Genomic DNA, 16,683 nt, shown 5'->3' on the forward strand with positions numbered 1-16,683 from the left:
ATGCAAGGGACTCGGTTTCCATCCCTGGGTCAAGAAGATCCCCTGGAGGAGGAAAAGGCAACCCACTCCAGTATTCTTGCCTGGGAAGTCCCAAGGACAAAGGAGCCTGGCAGGTTAAAGTCCATGGGGTCACAAAGGGTTGGACATGACTGAACAACTGAACACAGACACCGTCTCCAGATGCCCACTCTGCTGCATCTAGCATCTAAGAGCGCGTATGCCAAAGACTAACTGTAGAAGCTGAGGTCAGCTTTGGTCTCATACCCCGGGGCGTGGGGAGGGGGCTGTCTCTGGCTTCTGCACAGCAGACTGGCCAAGGCCTTGTTGCTGTATACACCCCTCCCCCCAGGCTGGGTGTGCACAGGGGAAGATTGCAAGCTCCCAGCCAGACCGCCTGGCTTGCAGCCCAGTCTGCTACTTACTACATCCCTTGGGGCCTCAGTTTCCTCATCTGCAAGTTGGGGTTATTAATTCCCACACAGGAGCTTCTGGGAGCATCAAATAAGACATCCCAGGTGAAGAGCTGGGAGCAATGCCCGAGGTAAGTGTTCTGGAAACGTCAGTCATCATGTTCCTCTGCTCGAGCTGCATTCAGCTAGCCTTCCAGTGTTAGCCGGTGGAAATGACAGGCAAACTTCTTTCCTCGGCCATGTGAGGTCTTCCAGGAGCGGGGATTCAAGGATGTTGTGAACTGCTCTTCTCCTTTAGTGCTTTATTACATACGCGGAGGAAGTAGGTCTAGAGCTAGGAAGTGGCGATGGTCTCTCTCCTGGAGATCCCAGATAGATGCTCTTCCCCTCCCAAACACCCCCAGGAACCTGCTGAGGAACGGGGTGGATCACCCTAGTCCAGCTGACTGTGGCCGTTGCCTCCTCTCCCTGTAGGTTGCGCACATGGCCGCCAGAGGGTGCCTGGGAAAACGAAGTCCGCTCACAGCCCTCTGCTCAGAACCTGCCGGTGGCTCCTGCCTCATTCTTGAGTCAAAGTTTTCAGCGTGGAGCTATAGGATCCTACAGGAGCGCCCCCCTTTGTTCCCACTGAACTCACCTATTGTCCGCAACCCGTTCTCCCCAGGTTCCAATCACAGACCCATTTGGTGGTTTTACATTCCATCCGTGCTCCTGCCTCAGGGCCTTTGCACTGGCTGTTCTCGCTGCTTTCGGTGTTCTCTTCCCGTGGTCCCCTCTTCTTTCATGCAGTTCTCTGTTCAGATGTCACCTCCTCAAAGAAGTCTTCCCTTCCCAGTTGATCCTGAGGGCCTTCAAGTGCGGTTGGGCAGGCTGTTCACCGCACAAAGCTTGATTGAAGGGGGCTGGAATCTGGGTCATGTGCTGCTCTCCAAATTCCCAGAGAAAGGGGGTGCTGTTTTCAAGTTCACACAAAAGGGTTGTAGGAACGAGTAGCTGTTGTGTCCAATTGAGTTGCGTCTCCCCAAGAGATATGCCAGTGTCCTAACCCCGAGTGAATTACCTGTGAATTTGTAATCTTCTTTGGAAACAGGGTCTTTGCAGATGTAATCAAGTTAAGACCAGCACATACTGGAGTAGCGTAGGCTCAAATCCAATATGGCTGGTTTCCTCATAAGAGAAGCCACATCGATGCAGAGGGGAAATGGCCCAGAAGGAGAGAATTGGAGGGATGTAGCTACAACCCAAAAAAGACCCGGGATGACCAGAGATTGGAAATGCAAGGAAGGACCCTCCCCTTGTCTCTAGGGGAACTGTGGCCCTGACCACACTTTTGATTTGGAATTTCTAGCCTGTGGAATGGAGAGAATAAATTTCTTTTAAGCCACCCACCCAAATGGGTGTTTTTTCTTTTTCTCATATAAAGTGATTTTATTTATTTATTGGCTGCACCACGTGGCATGTGGAACCTTAGTTCCGCCATCAGGGATGGAACCCACACCTCCTGCCTTGGCAGCGTGGAGTTTTAACCATTGGATCATGAGGAAGTCCCTGGAGGTACTTTTTTATTGTATCCAGGGGAAGCTAACATATCCTGCTTGATTCCCCGCATATCTCTGATACTGTACACATTTAGTCAATTCTCACTTATTAGTAGGTACCCTGCTTGTGAATTCATCTACTTGTTGAAAATTTTGTCTGTTGCCAAAAACCCGTGCTACTTCCACGGACATGCGCAGAGTGGCGAAAACGTTGAGTCACCCAGCAGGCACATTTCCAACTGAGCGCTGAACAGGTGAGGACGCTCTCCTACTTGACAAGAAGCATCCTTTTGTGGATGTATTCGCGTTTTGGTGCTTTTGTAGATTTCACTTTTAAATGGCCCCGGGGTTCTTGAGTTCTTAAGCCCAAGAAGGCTTGGATGTGCCTTACAGAGAAAGCCCGTGTTACGGAAGCTTCATTCAGGCACGAGTTAATGCTGCTGGCTGTTCGATCAGTGTTAATGAGTCAACACTATATATTAAGTGAAGGGTCTTTAAACAGAAAACACACATAAAACAAAGTGATGTGTTGAGGGTTTGACAAAAATGTGATCAGAGGTTGGCCAGAAGCTAGCCCTGTATGTTTCCCAGGAGGGATGGTTGTATTGACAAATTCCGTGCTCCGGAGACCACAGAACCCCACCCGGAATGACATGAAAACACCTGGCTGATTGAGTTTTCCACTGTCTGCCCCCTCCACTAAGAAGTCAGGCCTCCCAGAACAGGCATTTCCATCATATTCAGCTGCACCCTTGTGCCTAGAATAGGACCTGGCCCCCAGCAGGGGCTCACAAATGAATGGGTAGTAAGTCCCCACAATCCCCCTCTCCACCCACCTGTAGGCCCAACCCGCAGACTCCAAACAAGGTCCCAAAAATCCCAAAGCAATGCGGGCAGGGGGGGCGTCAGTACAGTTTTAAAAAAAGGATCGCTTTTTAATTTACAAGAGTTCTAAATGTACAGAATTCTCCTTTTAAAAAAATCGTTATACACAATAAATACAGTACAAAAAAATTTATCTTACAGTACTAGTTTTGTCTCCAAGATTTCAAAATCTGGCGCGGGTGGCTGGCGGCAGGAAGAACAGACGGGGGAAGACTGTTTGGGGAAGGGGGTGAAAGATCCCGGTTTTGTTTGGGAGGTGCTCAGATTTCAGTCGAGGGACTGGAGGCTTTGAAATCTTTCTCACTCGAGCACATACAGAGGGACACAGGACACGGAGCGGGACACACACACGGATGCGACACGGGTGCCCGTGGGCACGCGCTGCCACGTGGGGGTCCCGGGAGGCAGGCTCATGCCGCTCTTTCCCTGCGTTTCCTGTCTCGGCCTGTGGGGGGCGTTGGAGAGACGCGACCCTGCCAGCAACGGGCGCAGGGACAGATTGAAGCCACGCGGGCAAACTGGGCACCTGGATGCGCGTGAGCGGTGGGGACCGCCAGGGAGCCCTCCTCCCTGGCCAATGCGCACGTGTCCCCCCCGGCCGAGGGGCGGAGCGTGGCAGGAAATGGGAAGAAATAGGAGATGACACACCAGGATTACCGCCCCCCTTTGGCAGGGGGGACCTTGTACATTACAGCCCCCCTCCCCGAAATCCACGACCCCCACCCAACCACCCGGCTGAAGCAGGAGGTGGGGGGGACGAGGCCTTTGTGACTCAAATAACTTAGGCAAGAAAAACTCAAGGGGTCCCCGGCTCGTGTCCCCCAGGATGCTGAGGTCAGACGCCCGGCTGCCCCCCTCCCCCCTCCCCGCTGCGTCCCTGCGGAGCGAGGGGACGGGGAAGGGAAGTCCAGCCCGGTGTTATCTGTTCAACGTCCTGGTACCGAGGCCACCGTTGTGACTGGAGGGCGGGTAGGCCTCCGGCCTGTGCAGGGGCGTCGGGGAGGTGGGCGTGACGGCCGCCGGGGCGGCGTGGGGGTACGGGGGTGCGGGCGTCCGGCCGGGGGCCTGTTGGAGGTTCAAGATGCTGTCGATGGCGCTCTGCAGGTGTTCCGTGAGCGTGTCGTCCTGCGGGCTGTCGCTGGAGAAGCTGGCCTGGTCCACATCGGGCGACTCGGACTTGCGCCGCTTGGCGGGGGGCAGCGGAGGCGCCTCCCAGCCGGGCTCCCGGCTGCCGCTACCCTGCCCAGTGCCCGCCGCAGGCTCGGCCGGCCCGGCCTTCAGCATCCGCTGGTACAGCTCGTCCTCCACCGCCGCCAGCTCGCGGATGAGCCCGCTGGTGGCCTCGTCCACTTTGGTGGGCAGCGGGACTGGGCTGCCACCCCGGGTTCTGCCCACGGCCGCTGCCGCCGCTGCCCCCTCAGTCGCCCCAACACTTGGGGCCTCCACGTTCTCGCGGTAGGTCTTGCGGAGGGGCAGGCGGGGGCAGTGTGGGGCCGGTGGCGGTGGCTTGCGATCAGTGGCGGCCGGCGGCGGTGGCGGGTGGTCCACTGTACCGTTCATCTGGCCAGGGGCCGGGGGCGGCGGCGGGGGCCGGGGCGGGGGCTCGGCCGCCTTGAGGGAGGTGGGGGGCGGTGGTGGCGTTTGGTGCACCGGGTCCAAGGCCGTGTTGTGGACGACTTTGCTGAGCCCGGCTTCCTGTTTGATCTTGAGCTTGAGCCCGATGCGGCTCCGGGCCTCGTAGGTCTTGATGGGCGGCCGGTTGCGGGAGGGCATGGGGCCGTCCTCGTCGGCGTCCAGGGAGGAGGCGGCGGAGGACGAGGAGGAGGAAGACAGGGAGGACGATGAGGCCCGGGCCCAGGTCACGGAGGGGGAGCCGCCCGCGCCGCCGTGCCGTATCACCAGCTTGGTGGGCAGGTGCAGAGGGGGCTGGGCTGGGGCCCCGGACGCCGAGGATGGGGACGGGCCGTGGCCGGGCAGCCGGTGTCCCTCGGAAGAAGCGGCGACGGGGAGACCAAGAGAGCGGGAGGAAGACACGTACTCATCTGTAGGAGAAGGGGGCCAAGAAAACCCTGGGGCTTAGCCAAGGCAGGAGGCCCCTGCAGAGCTGAGAGGAGCTAGTGTCCACTGAGTGTTGACCATCTGCCGGGCCCGGGGGTAAACCCTTCACTCACGAGGACACTGCTAGGCAAGACCCTTTCCCCAAGTCCCAAGTCCCCGTAATGTGCCAGCAGCCCTCGGCACCGGACGGAGGATACCACCTTAACTTCTGCAACCCACCAACTTCTGCCGGCTTCACCCCGGTCCTGGCTCTGCTTTCCCACTTTTCTGTGCCCCGGGGGGTGGCAGGATGTTCCCTCCCTGCAGGGCCAGGATTGAGGGGGCGAAATAGACACGCGGAGCAGGAAGCGGAGGTCCTCGCTCAGGTCTTTCGGATTAGGCAGGAAGGCGGGGCTCGGGCGCCGCCCAGTGGCGGAGTGAGGGAACGCGCCGCACCCGGAGGAGGCGACAGGGACCTGGCTCCCTGCGCTCTCATTACCTGGCTTCTCCTTGGCCAGCTGCTTGTCCAAGGCCAGCGTGGTCTTTTCCTCTTGAATGAACATTCGGTCGATCATTACCATCTCCGCGGAGGGGCTCACCCTCTGGGGGCAAGGAGGGGGAGAGGCGATTAGATGAGCCAGTGAAAAGGAGGGAGGGGGACGCGATCGCTGGGGATGGATGGGAAGAGATTCCGAACTGTCCTTCTTGTGATCTGATCCACCCTCCCTCCCTCCTCCTTGCGGCGGGGAGGTGGGGGTGGGTGGGCATGGGGGGTGAGGGTCCCCCGAGGAGAAAGGTGACGGGCCAGCCTACCCGGGACTCCTCCAGCAGCAGGAGGCGGTATTTATTGAGCATGGCCTGGGTTCGTTTCAGCAGCTGCGTGGAGACCGTCTCAAACTCCTCGTCCACTGCGGAGGAAGAGGTCCAGAGACCCAGATGTTGGGGCGGGCCCGGCAGTCAAGGGCGCCTGCACCCTATTTGGTCCTCACCACCCGCGTCCACACCCCGGGGAGGCCTCACCTTTGTGGTAGTCGTTGGGGGAGGGGAGGGCACCCTGGTAGACATGGTAGGGCAGGAGGCGGTGCAGGGCGTCCTCGAAGGAGGGGAAGGCCGTCTTGTAGTCAGGGTGCAGGACAGAGCCCTGATGTTTGTGCAAATGTTCCAGGAAGCTGAGGGGTCGGGGGTGGGGGGGAGGACCACACACACAGACAAAACTCGTGGTGAGGCCAGGAGACAGCAGAACGGGACCCTGAGCCCCCAGGCCACAAGGCAGACGAGGGAAGGAACACTGCAGAAGTATGTGTGAACGTGTGCCTGGTCGGCCTCACTGCATCTCTGGGAACAACCAATGGCAGGAAGTGCTATCATTATGCCCATTTTACAGATGAGGAAACAGGCCTGCAAAGATGAAGTCACTGATCCAAAGCAGCTAGAGGCAGTGCTGGGGAGTTAGATGCGAGTTTGGGACTGAGCTTCTATGCAATACCATCTCCTGCCACTTGGGGTCAGCATGTCCCTGCTCTACCTGGAACCCAGCAGCAGGCTTGGGGAGGCCGGCAGGGAGGTTGGGCCCTTGGGTGGTTGGTTGATAAGATCTGCTTTCTCACTGGGCAGTAGACTATCGCATGCTGTGTACGGCTATCTCTCCCACCAGACATGCCTGCTTGTCTGCACCCAGTGCTGAAGGCCAGCAGCCTTCACACACTGTGGATGCAGAACCTGGTCTGTCCAGCGTTTCCGGAGTCCAGCCTAGGACTGGGCACCCGATGAGGATCTGACCAACCCTCTCAGTGGACCGAAGGCAGGAGAGAGGGACAGAATGCAAGCATCCAACACTTACTGCCCATCCGCCCAAACAGCTATCCGTCCAGCCACGCATCTGCCTGAGCAGCATCCATCCATCCATTCACCCTGGTCCCCATGCATCCCTCCATCCACCTGAACAAGCACCCCCCACGCCCGGACAGGAGGCACTGCCTGCCAGCCTGGTCCGAGGCACTCAGGGCACAGCGATGACCAAGCCACACCAAACATCCATCCCCGCTTGAAGCCAGCAGCCTAGCTGCCCATGAATCCTCCTAACACAGCCACACGGAATCCGCATCCATTCACCCTAAAATCACTACTATCCCACCCCCCTCCCTAGAGGGGGAGGCAGAGGGGTCAATGGCACTTCCTGAACCCACAGCGGGGGACGGCGCTGGGAGGGGAGGCACATAAGAACTCACCAGGCCTCTTTGCTGGGCTGAAGCACGGGTGGTTTCTTCAATCCACCCAACTTGCTCTCATACTGCAGGGGAGAGAGAAGCCAGTGAGGGGGGTTTTGTGACGGAGGAGGCTTCCCTTGGCACCTGAGCCTCTCTACCCCCCAGCCTGGGACAAAGATGGGAGGGGCTGATTTCACCCGAGATGGGGTCCTGGTCCTACTGCAGGATTCCCCACCTAGCACACTCAACCTGTGGGGAAGACTGGGGCTGGACCCAATGGGGGGACACGGCGAGGAGAGGGTGACAGGCAGCCTCAAGCTCCGGGCGTCCTCCACCTGGGCCACCTCCTCCAGCCCCTCTTCTCAGGCCTGAGTCTCTCAGCTTCCACCTGGTACCTCCCTCCCTGCCCATCAAAAGGCCCGCAAATCCCCCCTCCTCCAGCACCTGATGGGCATGGCCTCTTTCCTCCCATCCCTGGCCTAAATCTCTACCTTGATTTCCCTTGTCCTGCCTGGTCTTCCCCTTCAGGCTCTCTCAAATCTTGTTTCTGCCTCAGTCTCTTCCACCCTCCCTGCCTATGCCCCTCTGGCCTGGGTACCACCATCCTAGCTCTCCTCCTGACCACAGCACCCCCCCCCCTCTTTTTTCTCTGGCTGCACGGCAAGGCATGTGGGATCTTAGTTCCCCGACCAGGGATTGAACCCGTGCCTTCCAGTGCAGAGTCTTAACCGCCAAGGCAGTCCCTCCGCCATCTCTGACTTAGTGTCTCGCTGGCCACCCTGCCCTGTCCTTCCTTTTAGGGTCTCCCCCTGCCTGTCCTGAGCCGACACAGTCTCCTCTCCTTCTACAGCCTCCATCTCTCACCTGCTCACGCCCCCAGTGACCGCCTGGGGTCTCTCTCAGACCATCTCTCCCATCCTCATTCTGTCGCTGTGTCTGGGGATGGATCTCCGGCCAACTGTCTTGGTTTCCCGCGTGCCCCGGCCTGGACTGTCGTGGTGTCTCATTCCCCACCTGGCTCTGTCTCTGCCCATCTCTACCTCTCTGCCTGCCAGCCAGCCTCCCCTACCCCTCCGGCCCCGTCCCAGTTCCCCAGCGATCTGGCCTGGGCCCTAGCCCACCATTCTGGGTGCCCCTTACCTGCAGCCCGGAGGACTTCCCTGGCCCGGAAGGGGCGGCCTTGGCCACGGTCAGGGTCGGGAGGTTGCTGGCAAAGGCTTTGTTCTCGGCAGGAAGCAGAGGAGGCAGGCCTGGGGTGGGGGTGCGGGCACAGGGCTCAGGGGTCACAGGCACAAAGGCCCCCCCGAGACTCTGCACCCCACACTGCTCTGGTTCTCGGGCCTTGGTGGCCGTGGCGGCCCCAGAGTGAGCGCCCCTGGAGGGGGTCTACGGAGTACAGCCCCCCCCACCATCCCTGTTCCTGAACATCTGGGCGACCCTTGGGCTCCGGTGCCCACAGTTCTGGCCCACCTGTCCTCCCTGTCACTCCCACCCACCCACTTCAGGTCCCCCACGGCTCCGTTGCGGGCTCCCTCTCCCTCACCTGCAGTGGCCATGGGCGCTGGGGCGGGGGGATGGCTGGGGGTGGCGGGGGTCCCGGATGAAGCCTGCCCACTGACCAGCACGGAGGCAGTGGGGCTGGCAAGGGGTCCCAGGCTGGTGGAGGACTGTGGGGCGGTGGGGGCCCCCACGGCCTTGCTCTGGAGAATGATCCCGGACGGCACCTGAGGAGGGGGACAGATGGTTTAGGGGGAGCACACACGCTAGGAGCAGGGGCAGCCAGGAACCAGGATACGGGGGTGAAGAGAAAGCCAGAAAGCCGGAGGGAATGGGATCGGCGGGGAGGGCGGCGGGGGGGGGGTGGGGGGGGGGGCGGGGTGCGGCATGGGCGGTGGGCCGGCCCCTGCCTCCAATTACCTGGTGAAATCTCTCGAGAAGAGCCTTCGGCTGGGGTAGCGCCGGAAAGGGGGTGGTCACCATCTGGAAGGTCCGAGGAGGCGGGGGGGGGGGCGCTGCGGGCTCGGGGACCAGGTGAAGGGTCGGAGGGGGCGTGGGGGACTTGTGGGGCCCCTGGCTGGGCGGGTACTGCAGCTGGAAGTCGGGCGGCGTTGGGGCTGGCAGCCGGGAGGACGTCTCAGAGGAGGCGGCGGAGGAGACGGCCCCGACAGTGGAGGTGGAGGCCGGAGGGAGGTGGGGGGCGGGGACCAGTGGCCCCTCCAGGGGCTGGGACGGGGGTCGCAGGGGAGGCTGGGGCGGGCCCGGGGCGGTGGGGGCCGGGGTGCTTGCAGGGGGGGCACCGCCCAGCTGGTTCTGGATGACAAAGATGCCAGGCAGGGTGGGGGGGGCCTGGGGCGGAGGGCAAGGGTGCAGGGTGGGCTCTGAGGGGGGCCGGGACAAGCTCTGCGGCTGGGAGGGGGGGCGGGAGTGCGGGCGGGACGGGGGTCGGGATGGGGGCCGGGCCGGGTGAGGGGACGGCAGGTGGGGGCTGTCCCCCAGGGGGGCCTGGTGAGGTAGTGACGGGGAGGAGGAGGGGCCGGGGCCCTTCAGCTGAGCCGCCGCGGGGATCTGGGCAGGGGAGGGAGGGAGAGGGGAGGGGGCGGGGGTCAGAACCAACCTTGGCTCCCCTGGCCCCAAGATGCTGGGGACCCCGGCCGCTCCCGCCTGGAAGCCCCACCCCCCTTCTTGGCCACCCCTTGTCCTGCTGCCCCCGCCATCCTCGCCGCTCCACCTCCGTCCCCCACCTTGCACCCGCCCCCCACCCCCTACCTGTCCACCTACCTCATTCCCTCAACCTATCCCTTCTCGACCCACCAACTGCCCCCCCACCCCGTACCTCTGCCTTCTGATCTCACCCCCTCCCTCCCCAAGCCCCCCAATTCCCCCCAGAGGAAGGCGAGCTCTGCAGGCTTTGGGGGCAGCAGCGGAGGAAGCAGTGGTGGGAGCACCACACCAGCTGCCCGGCGGCGGGTAGGCAGGGGGGCCAGGGGGCCAGGGAGCAGAGCAGAGCAGCAGGGGCGGGGGCGGGGGGAGGGCGCCGGGGGGGCCCCACCATCCAGCTGACCCAGGAAAACAGACACCAGCAGGGAGACCGCGGCTGCTGCAAACTGGGGGTGGGGGTGGGGGCTGATGGTTGAGGAGGGCACGCTGGGGACGGGGGAGCCAGGGATGAGGATGGAAACCAAGGGTCAAGGTCAGGGTCGGGTCCCCCTGGATGCCAGCACATGAGTTACGAGTCCCCTTCTAAGTGTCCACGACCTGTGCCTGTGGGGTCACGGCTGCAAGCCTCCCTGGGGGTCGTGGGAGCCTGCAGGTACAGGGCGTGCGAGTGTGCGTGCGTGTTGTGTGTATGAGGCTCGCATGTGCAGTCTAAGCAGTAGTCTGTAACACATACGCAGTGAGCTCACCTAAAACACCTCAGTCGGGGCACCTTGGTCCCGTGCACCCTCTTCTCCCTAAAGGTCGCCTCTGCAAGCACCTCAAAGCTCAGCAGCTGCTACTGAACCACGGGCAGCAGCTGGGCACCCAACACTGAACTGGCACCTCTCTGCTCTCGGTCACAGAATCCGCACCCCCACCCCCACAGCGCCCACTGACCCAGCGCACTCGTGGGATCTCTCCATGGTCCTGAGAGCTGTGATCACATCTGACCCTCTTCACAGATGAGACACTGAGGCCAGGGAACCAAAATGACCAGTCCAAATGATACAAATGAACTTACAACAGAGAAAGAGACCCATAGACTTAAAAACCGAACCTACTGTTTCCTGGGGGCTGGGGGGCAGGGGGAAGGGGATAGTTAGGGAGTTTGGGAAGGTCATGTACACATTGCTGTATTCAAAATAGATCATCAGCAAGGGCCTACTGTGGAGCACAGGGAAGTCTGCTCAATGCTATGTGGCAGCCTGGGTGGGAAGGGAGTTTGGGGGAGAATGGATGCATGTACATGGATGGCTGCTCACCTGAAACTATCACTAAATTGATATCGGCTATACTCCAGAACAAAATAAGTTTAAAGTTTGGAAATAAATAAATAGATATTAAATGAAACAAATGAAACAGAAGAGCCTCGAGTGGACCTGGTAATCTCGCCTGCAGGAATTCGTGATCAGGAACATTCCGGTTCTTGCTCAGAGGGCTGGCCACCGTGGGACTATTTACAACAGAGAAAACCAGAGAAGAAAGCTGGTGGGAGCCGCAGGCAAGGAGCTGACAGTGAGAACCAAGGGAGCTGTCCCGCTTGGCACTCCTAAGCACAGGCTTCCGAGGCAACACAGATCAGATGCTGAGTGAGAGAAGGACAGCGATCCACGACACGATTGCTAGACGGCTGGCTGCATTGCATTATGGACGGTGGATTTGATAACAGTATTGTCGCAATGCTAGATGCACTGGATTTGATGACTCCAGTGGTTGAGTGAATGTTATTGTCAAAGACAGAAATAATCAGACCAAAATATGAAGGGGGTGCAGAAGCATGATGTCTGCAACTGACTCTCAAATGACTCGGGAAAAGAATAAGGGATACATGTTGAGAGGGCCGTGGCTAAAGCGAATGTGGCCAAATATTTACAGTGGTTAAAAATCAGGGGTGGCCCCCAACGATCCCCGCCCTCCTGTCTTCAGGCTCCAATCAGGGGTGGCCCCCAGCAATCCCCGCCTCCCTGTTTTCAGGCTCCTCCCACACTGTACCAGGGTTGCTCTCCGAAGCCACAGGAACTCAGCGGAAGTGATCACGTGTCACTTCCAAGATTAGGCTCTAAAAAAGACTGGCTTCTCTCCTGGGCAGCTCCCTTGCTCTCTTTCTAATCGATTACGTGCTCAGGGGAAGCCGACTGTGGATCATGTTGTGAGCGGCCCTTTGGGGAGGCCTCAGTTTCTCTCCACGGAGGTCCGCTCTCCCGCCAGCAGCCCTACCAGTGCACCATCTTTGTTGTTTTTCTGGCTGCGCAGTGCGACATGCAGAATCTTAGTTCCCTGACCAGGGATCGAACCTTCACGCCCTGCAGCAGAAACACGGAGCCTTAACCACTGGGCCACCAGGGAAGTCCCACGAGTGCAGCATCTTGGAAGCAGGCTGTCCAGCCTGGCCAAGCCTTCAGATGACTCAGCCCTGGCTGATATCTTGACTATAATCTCCCAAAAGATCACAAACCAGAACCTCCCAGTTAATCTGCTTCCAGATTCCTGATCCTTAGAAATCATGTGAGGTAAGTTAATGTTTGTTGTTTCAAGCTGCCCAGCTTTGGAAGAAAGATAATCTGTTACACAGCAACAGGTAACTAAAACATCTGGTTAGAGTAAAGAATTCACATAGGTATTATTCCTACATTCTAGTCTTACAACTTTGCTATATGTTTGAAACGAATTAAAAATGAAAAGCTTAAAAATAACCAAAAAATTGAAAAATATTTTAAAAAACTCACATCCTCAATAAACATACAGGGACAAATACTCACACATTCCCCCCAAACCAAGTCAAGAAGCAAATGACATACTGGGGGAAATAGTGCGAGTCCCCTGGACAGCAAGGAGATCAAACTGATCAATCCTAAAGGAAATCAGCCCTGAATATTCATTGGAAGGACTGATCCTGAAGCTGAAGCTCCAGTACTTATTAGGTCACCTGATGCAAAGAACCCCATTCATTAGAAAAGACCCTGACGCTGGGAAAGATTGAAGGCAGGAGAAGGGGACAGAGGATGAGATGGTGGATGGCATCACCGAATGGATGGACGTGTGTTTGAGCAAGCTCTGGGAGATGGTGAAGGACAAGGAAGTCTGGTGTGCTGCAGTCCATGGGGTCGCAAAGAGTTAGACACGAGTTAGTGACTGAACAACAACAGAGCCGAGACAAAGCTCATCTCTCATATAAAAAGAGCCTCTGGAAGTCACTAAGAGTAACAAGCAGTAAGAAAAACGGGGGCAAAGGCTATGATCAGACACAGTGTAGAAAAAGAAACACAAAAGGCTTAAATATGTCAAGAGATGCTCAACGTCCCTTGTAATAAGAGATGCAGATCAAAGGTGCCCTGTGGAGCCAAGTTCAGGCGCACATTACAAATAAGTCATATGTCTCATAAAGACACTCGCACGTTGCTCGTGGGAGTCTAAACTGGCACCATTTGCTACAGCCTCAGAGGAATGCAATTCAGCAGCTGCTGTGCAAATTCTAAGTACACCTATGCTTTAATCCAGCAGACAGGCTTCTGGGAAGTGACCAGAGAGATACACATACATGAGATGATGGAAGTTTACTGCAAGCTCTGTGTGAAGGACCAAAGCCCAGACATGGTCTAAGGGCATCAGGACAGCATGTCCGAGGAGGAAAGCTCGTCCAGCCCCATCTACACAGAGGAATGCTTCTCCACTGTAACAAGGGACCAAGGAAATGCCCCACAGGCTGCCCAAGCGCATGGATAATGTGCTACCTGCTGGGTAGAGAGAAATGTTAACGCACACTTGCACAAGGTTGTATATGCACAGAGCTGGAAGAAAATAGAAAAAGTAAGTGCTGAGGCTATGGGGAGGGGTTGGGAATGCAGGCATGGGGTGGGATACTTCCCCCCATACGTTAAAAATCCTTTGTGGAACTTCCCTGGCTGTCCAGTGGTTAAGACTCTGGGCTTCCACTGCAGGGGCGCAGGTTCAATCCCTGGTTAGGGAACTAAGATCCCACACACCATAGACAAAAAGAAAAAGGATTAAAAAAAAAAAAGCTTTTTCATGATTGAACCATGTGAGTATACTACCCAATGTCAAAAGGGACCAATGTTTGAAATGGATGGGAAGAAGAAAAGCAAGGCTAAAAGGAGACTTCATACCAAAAATGTTGCCAGCAGCTTCTGCATGCTGGTATTTCGGGTGATTTGTTTTTCTTCTTGGTTCTTTTCTGTATTTTTTAAATCCTCTAGAGAAGCATGAAATTATTTTTATAATTACATTTTTTTTTTTTAAAGCTCCCACATGAGTGGACTGTTTACTGAGAGATTCCAACTGCCTGTGGGGAGATGGGAAGATGTTCAGATCAAGCAGAATTTAACAGAAGCACAGGAGTTGGGGGGCATGCATGTTCCCACATGGTGAGCAGTGAGCGGGTCGCTGATCTGGGGTTGAGGAAGCTGACGGAGGCTTTTACCGGCATGAACCTAATGAAGGAGCAGCTGGACTGGTCCATAAAATACTTGGGCAGTGTGTACTGTCAACCCTCATATCCACAGGGGCTCACCCCATCAGATACCAAAATCCAAGGATGCTCAAGTCCTTCATACCAATGGTGCAGTATTTGCATATAACCTACACACAACCTTTCGTATATTTTAAATCACCTCTAGATTATCTATGATACCTAATAAATGGTGCTAGTAGTGAAGAACCCACCTGCCCATGCCGGAAACGTAAGAGATGTGCATTCAGTCCCTGGGTTGGGAAGATCCCCAGGAGGGCATGGCAACCCACTCCAGTATTCTTGCCTAGAGAAACCCATGGATAGAGGAGCCTGGTGGGCTACAGTCCATGGGGTCACAAACAGTCGGACACGACTGACGCGGCTTAGCACGCATGCACACAGGCACAATGTCAATGCTATGGAAGTAGTTGTCTGTACACAGCATATTCAAATGGTGCTTTTTGGAACTTTCTGGAATATTTTTCCCCGAATATTTTCCATCCACTGGTGGTTGAATCCAATGGAGAGGAATCTGCAGATCTGGAGGGCCAACTGGATACCCTCCGATCCAGCAATTCTATTTCTAGACATTCAACCTACGGGCATTCTCACGCACATGCAAAGCCTGCTATGAGAATATGTGAGGGAGTGTTCATTAGCGATTCCGTGGGACTGGATACCTTAAGTGTTCACCAGTAGGGGACTGAATAAGTGAAGCCTTGCTCATCTACGTAATAAAATAAAGATCTCAAAAGGTTTGGCAGACCAAGGCCCAGAAGCCAAATGTGGCCTGCCGCCCCGCTTGGCTGACCATTTTGGATGGCCCGCAAGCTCAGAATAGTTTTTACGCTTTTAAATGGTTGAAAAGAAGTCAGAAGAAGAATATTCTTTGACTCAGGACACTGATAGGAGGTTGAAATTTCAGTGTGCATAAGTAAGGCTTTATGGGAGCCCACCAAGGCTCATTCATTTATCTAGAGCCATTTCTAGGCTATAGTGACAGTCCTGCAAAGCCTAGAACGTTTACTACTGGCCCTTGGCAGAAAATTCACGGGGCTTCTCTCTCACGTTCCAGGACTTTCGACATGTCCGGCCCTGTTGAAGCACTTTATATACACCAATTCATTTATTCCTCACAATAGCCATTGTCCGCATACCCATTTGACAGGTCAGGAAGTTGAGGCCCAGGGAGGTCAAGGGGCTTGGGGAAGGTACCATCCTGGTATTGCTGGTCACCGGAGCAGCAAGTCCAGATAAGCACCTGCAGGGCGTCTGACACTGAAGTGGTGATGACATACGTGCCGGGACCCCGCTCTCAACCCCAGCGCTCGGAAGAAGGGCTCCTACCAGCCCCAAGTTCCAGCGGAGGATGGAAGGCTCGGAGAGGGGACTGCCCTTGCCCCAGGGACCCAGGCCCACATCTGACCACCCTAGAAACAGTACTTTCAACCTGAGTCTCTCATAGCCCAGGTGGCCCCTGGCCCCTCCCTTTCCTCCTTGTGTAGAGATGACCTGAGGAAATCTTGGCCCCATGTCCCTCTGGACTGATCCGCACTCGATGCCACAAATACAACAGCTAAAACAATCATTTGTTGTTGTTGAGTCGCTAAGCCAAATCCAACTCTTCTGTGATCCCCATGGACCGAAGCCTGCCAGGTTCCTCTCTGTCCATGGGATTTCCCAAACAAGAATACTGGAGTTGGTTGCCATTTCCTTCTTCAGAGGCTCTTCCTGACCTAGGGATCGAACTTGCTTTCCTGCACTGGCAGGCAGGTTCTTTACCACTGAGCCACCTAGGAAGTCCCCAAGTAATACTAACAATAGCAAAATTTTTGGACTGCTTACTCTGTGCAAAGCGCATATCAACTCGGTTACTTGTCCTAGTAGACGTATAAAGAAACTACTATCCCCATTTTCCATATGAGGAAACTGAGGTTCAGCAGTTACAGGGACTTGGCCAGGGTTAGCACAAGCCTGGCACGTACTTCGTGCTCTCTTTTCCCTAAACAACAGTTGATGGAATGAAGAAGCTGGTTGCTTCCAGTCACATGGTGAGTAGCAGAGCCTGAGCGTGAAATCATGGCTATTGAAGGCCAAAGTCCAGCTGATTTCTGCCTGCCTGGACCTCGCTCATCTTATTTCCTCCTCTTTCTGCCTATCCTTATCTACCTACCCATGGATCCCTTTTGAATGAGTGCAACATCTATCCCTCCAGAATAAAAGGGGCCCATCCTAACCTCTCATATGCTGATGTGCTAATGACTCATATGAGACAATGTCTATTTCTCTAATATGTAAAGAGTTTCTACAAACCAACAAGAAAATGACTAGCAACCCAAATTTGAAAATGGCCAAGGGTATGAACACATAATTCCACAGAAAACACAAATAACTCTAAAACTCTAAATCTATAAAAACCTGCCCAGCCTCATTTACAGTAA

At 56.2% G+C, this 16,683-nt stretch overlaps 1 protein-coding gene across 3 annotated transcripts in view; it reads right to left on the minus strand.

Moving 5' to 3' along the window:
- Nucleotides 1–2,857: 2,857 nt before the first annotated feature.
- The window catches only part of BICRA (BRD4 interacting chromatin remodeling complex associated protein), a 73,581-nt gene continuing 59,755 nt past the window's right edge, over nucleotides 2,858–16,683 (minus strand). For all 3 annotated transcript variants that reach the window (XM_070450632.1, XM_070450630.1, XM_070450631.1), the window contains 8 exons: nucleotides 8,995–9,642; nucleotides 8,621–8,801; nucleotides 8,218–8,327; nucleotides 7,099–7,160; nucleotides 5,891–6,039; nucleotides 5,684–5,778; nucleotides 5,370–5,472; nucleotides 2,858–4,875 (listed from right to left, as the gene is read on the minus strand). In XM_070450632.1, the coding sequence (XP_070306733.1) occupies nucleotides 3,752–4,875; nucleotides 5,370–5,472; nucleotides 5,684–5,778; nucleotides 5,891–6,039; nucleotides 7,099–7,160; nucleotides 8,218–8,327; nucleotides 8,621–8,801; nucleotides 8,995–9,642 (2,472 nt within the window). In that variant the 3' untranslated portion in view covers nucleotides 2,858–3,751. The remainder of the gene's footprint in view (nucleotides 4,876–5,369; nucleotides 5,473–5,683; nucleotides 5,779–5,890; nucleotides 6,040–7,098; nucleotides 7,161–8,217; nucleotides 8,328–8,620; nucleotides 8,802–8,994; nucleotides 9,643–16,683) is intronic.

Source organism: Odocoileus virginianus, chromosome 20, assembly GCF_023699985.2.
Source record: "Odocoileus virginianus isolate 20LAN1187 ecotype Illinois chromosome 20, Ovbor_1.2, whole genome shotgun sequence".
NCBI classification, from domain to species: Eukaryota; Metazoa; Chordata; class Mammalia; order Artiodactyla; family Cervidae; genus Odocoileus; species Odocoileus virginianus.